At 46.0% G+C, this 9,016-nt stretch overlaps 1 protein-coding gene, 1 non-coding gene and 1 pseudogene across 2 annotated transcripts; 1 reads left to right on the top strand and 2 right to left on the bottom strand.

Moving 5' to 3' along the window:
* Nucleotides 1–235: 235 nt before the first annotated feature.
* Nucleotides 236–1,836, bottom strand: LOC135260284 (small ribosomal subunit protein uS10-like). The gene is made up of 3 exons (XM_064345524.1): nt 1,707–1,836; nt 894–1,039; nt 236–453 (listed from the first exon to the last, which is right to left on the bottom strand). Exons 1-3 carry the CDS (start codon nt 1,834–1,836, stop codon nt 277–279), a joined length of 453 nt encoding a protein of 150 aa, XP_064201594.1. The 3' UTR covers nt 236–276.
* Nucleotides 1,558–1,623, bottom strand: LOC135262287 (small nucleolar RNA U54). The gene has a single exon (XR_010332167.1). It is a non-coding gene; the product is annotated as a small nucleolar RNA U54 (small nucleolar RNA).
* Nucleotides 1,837–3,112: 1,276 nt separating the features above from the next.
* Nucleotides 3,113–8,129, top strand: LOC135260487 (tubulin alpha-1C chain-like; annotated as a pseudogene).
* Nucleotides 8,130–9,016: the final 887 nt, after the last annotated feature.

The raw sequence follows: 9,016 nt of genomic DNA, 5'->3' as shown, positions 1-9,016 counted from the left end.
GTATCAAGCCTGGTCTTAAATCTACCTCCACTTGGCAGGGTATTCCACACACTGACTGCATAAAAATTGTCTCATGCCTGTGCTAAATTTACCTTTTCCTCATTTCCATTTATATCCCCTCCGTCTAACTATTATAATTAGAAGAGATACAAGTTGTTCTTAATTAATGAACCGGCATATTAAGGTTCTCCTTTAATGGGAGGATGAAAAAAGGCCAAACTCTGGAATAAAACGGTGGCTTTTTAAAAAATCTATTGCAGAGCGTAGAAAGTGACCTCAAGCGTCAGCGATGGTGACCTCCACGCCGGGCTCGATGCTGATGGAGGTGATCTGCTTGACGATCTCGGACGGGCTGTGCAGGTCGATCAGGCGCTTGTGAATGCGCATCTGGTAGCGGTCCCACGTCTTTGAGCCTTCGCCACAGGGGGTCTTCCTCGTGGTGATGCGCAGAGTCTGGGGGTGGGGGGGGGGTGGGGAGGGGTAACAGAACTTTTGGAGCTCAGTGTTAAATGAGTCTGCTTCTGCAAGACCCCGCCCCCATCAATGAGAGTTTCAGCAACATGTTGCCATCAGTGAGACTTCAGCAGCACAACATGCTGCCATGAGCAAGAACTTCAATAGCTTGCTGCCATCACTGAGAATTTGAGTAGCAAGACGCCATCATAGAATTTTATTTTTTTTGTAACTTCCAGCTGTGACGGAATTTCAGTAACAAGCAGAATTTAAGCGACGCATAAACCCGCTAGCACACAGAATTTCAGCGAGGCCCAACCCCGCTAGCACACAGAATTTCCACAAAGTCATCTCTGAGATGGTCAGCTGCATGCGAGGGGCACGCGGAACACCCCGTGAGCTCACAGCAGGCCCCGGAACTGGCAGAGGAGACCGGGTACCTTGGTGGGCATGCGGACGGGCCCCTTCACCTTCAGGTTCTTCTCCTTGGCCCCCTGAATCAGGTCCGTGTTCAGGGATGGATCAGGTCCGTGCACACTGTAGAACAGGGATCTAAAACTCAGATCCTGGAGGGCTGCAGTGTCTCCTGTTTTTTTGGAGCTCATCAGCAGAGGAGGAAAAATCCAGATTCAGAAAGTAAAAGAGCTTCCCGGTATTTTGTTCCACTCACCGGGATTTGCTAACTACCACAATTCTTCAGACAGGAGGTGTAACTACTTATGGGTGGAAGAAACACACGGCAGGACTCTTATTTTCTGACCCCTGAAGTTTCCACCTCTGTTCATCAGAACTTAAGTGATTAAGTGATTGATTGGCTGACCTAAATTGGCAGCTGTCTGACTTGAAACCACAGTAACCAGCATGCACTGTGGCTCTACCAGGACTGGAATGTCAGATCCCTCCTGCAGCTACTGATGGAGCTTCATAAAACCAAAAATAGGTTCCCAGATTTGAACCAATCGTTGAGTTTTACGGCAAAATGTGGAGAGCAAAACCTTGGTCACCGACAGACATGGGTGTAATGTAACCTTGCTCCTATACACTAAGCTCAAGTTCAGTGGAGAAAAATGTATTTGACCTTTAACTGTAAAATTAAAACCGTACCCATGGCTCAGAATAGCGTATAGATGAATCACAGGTCATCATTTTAAAAAATCATCCTCACAGCAAAGTCAGTTGTGTTACATGTGTGCATCAAAATACTGAATAGCTTCTAAAAAACAGTCCCCTTAGTTCAAGGACAAACATATCACCTTTCTCCAGTGACTTGACGTTGCGGCTGGTCAGTGTGATCCTGATGCGGTGGATTGCGACCTCAGCCTCTACGGGTGCTTTTTCGGTGTCTTTAAAGGCCTGCAAATTTGGTATAACGACATTTACCATCCTGACACTACAAATACATATGTCAATCTTGGTACTACAGCTACATTGTCCCGTAAACTCGACGGTTCATTTGTGAATTGTGAGCAATGTCGCCGACACAAGACGGTAAATGTTTAATCACAAATAACTTTTTAGCCATGAATTGGCTGCATTGGTGCGTTTCCCGACATTCAAATTGCGTCTTATTCTAGCTACAGTGATTACATTAACGTCAATACAATAACGCTCTCAAACTGGGATGTATGGATATTACATTACAGGCATTTAGCAGACATTGCTCAAGGGTATAACAGCAGGGGCCTACCCGGGAATCAGACCTGTGACCTTGCTACAAGCGCAGCTCCTTACAGATTATACACTGCCACCCACTAAACGTCAGAGCCAAGTAGCTACTTGGCTAACTAATGGAAAAGTTCACCGATTTAAAGTTTGATGGCTTAGTCCGGGACATGAGACAGGCAGCTAGACAAACCTCCTCGTCGGTGTGTCGTGGGAGGTATTGACGTTAATCGCGTCCTTCCGTGGCCATGTAAATGCATTTGTTACATCGATAACTAGCTGCCAACCTTGGCTACATAGCTAGCTTGTCAGATCAGCGTGCACGTGCGGGGATATTTGTGTTATCAAACTGGCATAAACAATCATCAAATGTTATTGTTATTTTATTCTTACCATGTCTTAAATGTCCCTGAGCGACTTATTCGTTTGAAATGAACTCGAACAGCGGTGAGTCAGGAATCGGACACAAATCTCATACACAATACGCTTCTCCTAAAGACTGGTTAAACCTACTCTACGGTATTTATTGACCTCATCCGGGGACTGTCTCGGGACCGAAATAACGGTGTTCAGTGTTGCAACGAGCAAGTTCAGTAGACGCAAGTTGTCGTAAAGTGGAAATTTGTTGCTGAAAGTCGCCGGTGTACCAGGTGATTTCTAGACATTACATAGTAGTTTCATGTAGCTGTTGAAAAGCGATTTAGCTTAGCTAGTCTAGCTAATAACTAAAGTTAGGTTGCTAACTTCCATGCTGTGTTGCAGTCGGTAGATGGCGATACACTGAGCGCTCTGCCATTCAGCACATCAAATCAACCAACTAGCCAACTAGCCACCTGGATCTCAGGTACTTCTGATTTAGACGCGCCAGCCTAAAACTAGATATTGCTATCAAAGTGAAACAAGCCCTTTCTCGACTGATCAACTTTACATTTTTAAAATTTACCATGATCTAGATCTAAATTAAGGTCAGAAGCCTACAGACTGTTCCTGCACCGCGCGCGTGAGAAACTACATCCCACAATCCACATGAAACCAATCCTAAAGACCGAGTGGCCGTTGGCGTACTCTGCTGTAAATGAAAGAATAACAGCTTTCTGTTTAAATTAGCCAATGAGAGAGGTGGCTGTCCCTCGGATTGTGAACCGCAGGAGCGCAGCGTAGCTGGTTAGCTAACGGAAAACGGATCTGCCGCCTCTCCGTCGTCGCAACTAATGTTAACATTAGCTAACGTGTGACTGTAAATAGTCTCCAACACGATATATATTTGACCCCGAAAGAACTCAATATAAGAGTTATACGTACACATATTCATATTTTCTTGTTTTGAATAATTAAACTTCAGTATGGTAAGTGTAATGTGGGTGCTTGGATAGTCACTTTTCAGGTTAGGCCCGTTGGCTAGTAGGTACGGTTATGCTATCAAGCTAGTGGCCATTAATGACATGTGATTTCAGTTGCCAAAATTAGCTTGTATCTTGTTAGCTATGTCAAGCATTTGCAAATAACCAGTTAGTATAAAAATCACCGTTGATTTTTATTCGTCTGAGTAGCTATTGGATTGGCTTTACATATTAACGTTCGCCTGATGGAAGAATTCTGTGCACTCAAACCATTTGCAAAAAAGCTATTTAGCTTTTGAATTGAAAATGGCTTAGCTCGGTAGATAATTTGTATCGCATTTTTATTCTAGTTTAATGCATCAGTCAAATTTCGGATTATACCTTAAAACAAACAGTTCTTTAATAATTATGATATAATACGTTTGTATGAATTTATGAAAACTGCCACTGTCATTCAAATAACAGAAATCGCACGTGTCCTCGAAACTGGCTGAAACCGGTCTAGCTGGCCCGCAAAGAAGGCTGATTAAAATGTCCACCTTAGCTAAAGCATAGTATTTGCCCCAAGTTCTTCTGTCATATGATTTCTTCTGTAACCCCATACTACCACCGAAGTAACCTACATTATTTTCTAATAACCGGGACAGCCCGGAGGGGTTTATTCCACTTATATACAACGGCTTACCAACAATGACTATATATGGTTACTTTTGTATTTATTGATTTTCATACATCCTCTCAAACACATTCATTAACAGCAGAAAACATGCACACGTTGTAAACAATTTGCTGTTTTATTACTTTCTCGTCGTCAATTCCATATAGGCTAATCGCAAAATGACAAGAATAGAACGAAAACTCGGACTTGCGTGAAAATGTAAATTAGTAGTGGTACAGCCACCGTTTGCTTTCCTTCGAAGTTACTGCTAGCCGAGCAGCGAAGTGTGCCCTCCAGATGCGAACCATGCACCATAAATGAGTCCATAGTCTTCCTGGTCTTTTCGTGGAATTGAAAAATGGCAGTAAAATTGAGTAAAATTACGGCAGTCTGAAAAAGCTAAAGGGAAGATTACTAGAATTAACCTGTTATTTTACCCGGATAAAAAGTGCGGAAGGTGATTTCAGTTTGCTTGTACTGTATCACCAATGTTAATTATGCAGAACTACCGCATACCTCACATAACTGTGTCAAACGTTTTGAGTCAATTACAACGGGCTAACAAAGAAAATCCGGAAGAAAATATTCAGCAACCGAATTAATCCGTTTGAATGTTTTGGTAGCCTACGTAATATGCTGTCCCAGCACGAATGCTTAGCATTTTATAAAACGAATACTAAAGCAAGAAAAGAACAGAAGAGCACACGTTATAATTCCAAGACGTTGACAGGCTATAACCAAAAGTAGGCTACTGCGCCGCATAACATACAAGTTTGATTTGAAGTTATTATGAAAATAAATTGGTTTGCCGCTGCATATTTTCAAACATGGCGGGTAATGGCGGAAAATAAATACAACACAAATGCTACGAGTACTCGACCAATCAGAAATGTTCAGCGCTGCAAGCTCCACCCAAAAGGTTCCTGTACTTTCGGAAAGTACTACCTCCCGAGCAGGAACGTTTTTGGGGGGTAAAACAAAGCCCCCAGAACTAAATATGGACCCTAGTTCCTGCGGTGGAAACGCACTGAGTTCCTCAAAAGGTTCCTAGTTCCGGGGTATAGTTCCTGCGGTGGAAACGCGGCTTAATATTTGGTTTTCACAGAGCTGTATGAAGCATAATGATATTCATAGTAAACAATTCAAGATGGTTATTAGAGAACGGTCAAAGTGCTGAGATGTTGATATTCCAGAATGTTTTATCTGAACGCATGCAATGTGTAAGGCAACGTTTCACATTATGTATTTTCAGTGCTTTTTGACATCCGATTTCAGGTTACGTAAACCCACCCAAAATAATCGGATCACAGGCAGCAGTGAAAAGCATTCATTTGAACATATTTTATTTCAAGGCAATAGGAAGATTTGACCTCCACTCTCCTTGCAGCGTGAGTGTATCTCCATCCACGTGGGTCAAGCTGGCGTCCAGATTGGCAATGCATGCTGGGAGCTGTACTGCCTGGAGCATGGCATCCAGCCAGACGGGCAGATGCCCAGCGATAAGACCATCGGGGGAGGAGACGACTCCTTCAACACTTTCTTCAGCGAGACGGGGGCGGGCAAGCACGTCCCCAGGGCTGTGTTTGTGGATCTGGAGCCCACTGTCTTTCCGGGGTAAGCCTGTGCTGTCCTGAGCATCTCAACACTGCGCACTCAACACTGTGCTCTCAACACTGCACACTCTCAACACTGCGCACTCAACACTGTACACTCTCAACACTGCGCACTCAACACTGCACACTCAACACTGCACATTCAACACTGCACTCTCAACACTGCACACTCAACACTGTGCTCTCAACACTGCACACTCAACACTGCTCTCAACACTGCACACTCAACACTGCACATTCAACACTGCACTCTCAACACTGCACACTCAACACTGCACTCTCAACACTGCACACTCAACACTGCACTCTCAACACTGCACACTTGAACACTGCGGTCACAATTTTGGTGTGAAGTAGCCCTTTGAGTCTCTGAGCCCTGTGTCTCCTCAGATGAGGTGCGCGCTGGGACCTACCGGCAGCTGTTCCACCCCGAGCAGCTCATCACCGGCAAGGAAGACGCCGCCAATAACTACGCTCGCGGGCACTACACCATCGGCAAGGAGATCATCGACCTGGTGCTGGACAGGATCCGCAAACTGGTGTGTGTCTGAGAACAGTGCTGCAGAAATCACATTAATCACAATAATGGATGTAATAAAATGTTCTCTTTTTGTCAACGCTTGGTAATGTCTCATAGTCGTAGTAAATTTTATTTTGTGTATGCTATAAAGTTTTATTTCTGTGTTCATAACAGTTTGGAATTTTTATTACTGTGTGTAGAAGATCAATTTCATTTTTTCCTTTTCCGTGTTCCTACAGCATTACAACATGTCATTAGACTAGTTAAGTCATTTTGACTTTATAGTACAAACAAATCCTTTGGTGAGCTGAACATTTGGTGAAGAAAATAAAATGAGTTTCATGGTCCCTGCAATGTTAGCTGCAGACGCTGGAGCAGGCTGAACATATACAGATACTGTGAGATGGAGACCAATGGTGGAGTGTTTTGCTCCTCTTACACGTACAGCTCAGATGACATCCAGCTAAACTAGTCCTTTATCTTTCTGTTAACACGCTTTCTTCTAAAATGTTTCACTTTCTGCCCTTTAGTAGAAGTCCCTAAAAACCGTGCATGTGTGTGTGAGATGTAATCGAAAAGTGATGAAGGACGTGAGTATGATTTGAGGGGGACCCCTCTCTCTGCAGGCAGACCAGTGCACAGGCCTCCAGGGGTTCCTGGTCTTCCACAGCTTTGGGGGGGGTACCGGGTCCGGCTTCACCTCCCTGCTGATGGAGCGCCTGTCCGTGGACTACGGCAAGAAGTCCAAGCTGGAGTTCTCCATCTACCCGGCTCCCCAGGTGTCCACGGCCGTGGTGGAGCCCTACAACTCCATCCTGACCACGCACACCACCCTGGAGCACTCGGACTGCGCCTTCATGGTGGACAACGAGGCCATCTACGACATCTGCCGCCGGAACCTGGACATCGAGCGCCCCACCTACAGCAACCTCAACCGGCTGATCAGCCAGATTGTGTCCTCCATCACCGCCTCCCTTCGCTTCGACGGGGCGCTCAACGTGGACCTGACTGAGTTCCAGACCAACCTAGTGCCCTACCCCCGCATCCACTTCCCCCTGGCCACCTACGCGCCGGTCATCTCCGCCGAGAAAGCCTACCACGAGCAGCTGACCGTGGCCGAGATCACCAACGCCTGCTTCGAGCCGGCCAATCAGATGGTGAAGTGCGACCCGCGCCACGGCAAGTACATGGCCTGCTGCCTGCTGTACCGTGGCGACGTGGTGCCCAAGGACGTCAACGCCGCCATCGGCACCATCAAGACCAAGCGTACCATCCAGTTTGTGGACTGGTGCCCCACCGGCTTCAAGGTGAGCAATCTGAGAAGTGCTTGGCCTGTGATTGTGGCTTTTCCCTCTCAGCTCCAGTTTAACCCCATCGCTCCCTCCCTCTCTCCCTCCCTCCCCCCCCTCTCTCTCTCAGGTGGGCATAAACTACCAGCCGCCCACGGTGGTGCCGGGCGGGGACCTGGCCAAGGTGCAGAGGGCCGTGTGCATGCTGAGCAACACCACGGCCGTGGCCGAGGCCTGGGCCCGTCTGGACCACAAGTTCGACCTGATGTACGCCAAGCGCGCCTTCGTGCACTGGTACGTGGGCGAGGGCATGGAGGAGGGCGAGTTCTCGGAGGCGCGGGAGGACGTGGCCGCCCTGGAGAAGGATTATGAGGAGGTGGGGGCTGACAGCATGGAGGGAGACGAAGAGGGAGAGGAGTACTGAGCGAGGCGGCCCACCGAACGTCCCGGGCTTCTGAGACCCGCGCTTGACTGCTTCCCCTGCCGCGTTCCGCCTTTAAACCTTCCCCCCTCTGCCCCTCTGTTCCCGCTGTACCGTTTACTGCACTGTTCCTGCCCGTTGCTTCAATAAACGCTGACGTTATTGTAATGAAACCCTTTGCGTTTCTCCCTCTGCTATGTGACTGAAATATGAGATGAATTCTGGACTTTAGACTGGGATTAGACTAATCACTTTTGACTCGTGAGTTTTAGGCTCAGAAAGATCTGCCAAATGTTAATTGTTAGTCTGGTTGCTTTGCGGAAAGTCACCACATACACTGGATCCTTAGACTATTCATCCTATATACAATACATTTAATGGTGTATTATATACATCTTTGACATTAATATACAACTTTTTAAAAGTCCTTAAATGTGAGATTGATTTTTTCATAGGACACACGTGAATTCCTAAAATATAAAAATGATAAATGCCACAATTACCTGCTCATCAGACATGATTGCCATTACACATTTATAAGGAAAACCAGCTTGAAAGAGGGCCAAGCGGTCTGAACCCTGCTAGTAAAGTGGAATGTACTCTGTCTCCCCCTGCTGGTCTACAATACACAGGACTGCAGGTTTGACACTGGTCCCAGAGGGCTGCAGAGTCTGCAGATTTTTGAGCATTCCTTTATCAGCACCATAATGAAGGCCTTGTAAACAAAGTGTACAGACACTAGCAAATCCATGACTTGAATTAAACACAAAAATCATTGATTATAAAAGAGCACAAACACTAAAAAAAAAAAAAAAAAACAGCAAATACTGTGCGCAGGTCTGAGATGTGGCCTGCTGTACACACAGGGCTTTAGTGGTGCACCTTTATTTGAATCCAGCAGGGGGTGCTGTTGGCCCCCTCAAGAACAATCTTGCCTCGCAAAGGTTGGTACTTAAGGTGGGCATTAAAAGGAAACCCATCAAAATGTTCACAGCATCATATAGCTGGTATACAATTTTACTACTGCAGATACTTTTCCAGAACTCCCTTTGACTAGCTT

The sequence above is a fragment of the Anguilla rostrata genome, chromosome 8 (assembly GCF_018555375.3).
Source record: "Anguilla rostrata isolate EN2019 chromosome 8, ASM1855537v3, whole genome shotgun sequence".
NCBI classification, from domain to species: domain Eukaryota; kingdom Metazoa; phylum Chordata; class Actinopteri; order Anguilliformes; family Anguillidae; genus Anguilla; species Anguilla rostrata.
This window is presented reverse-complemented; position numbering and strand designations above follow the sequence as displayed.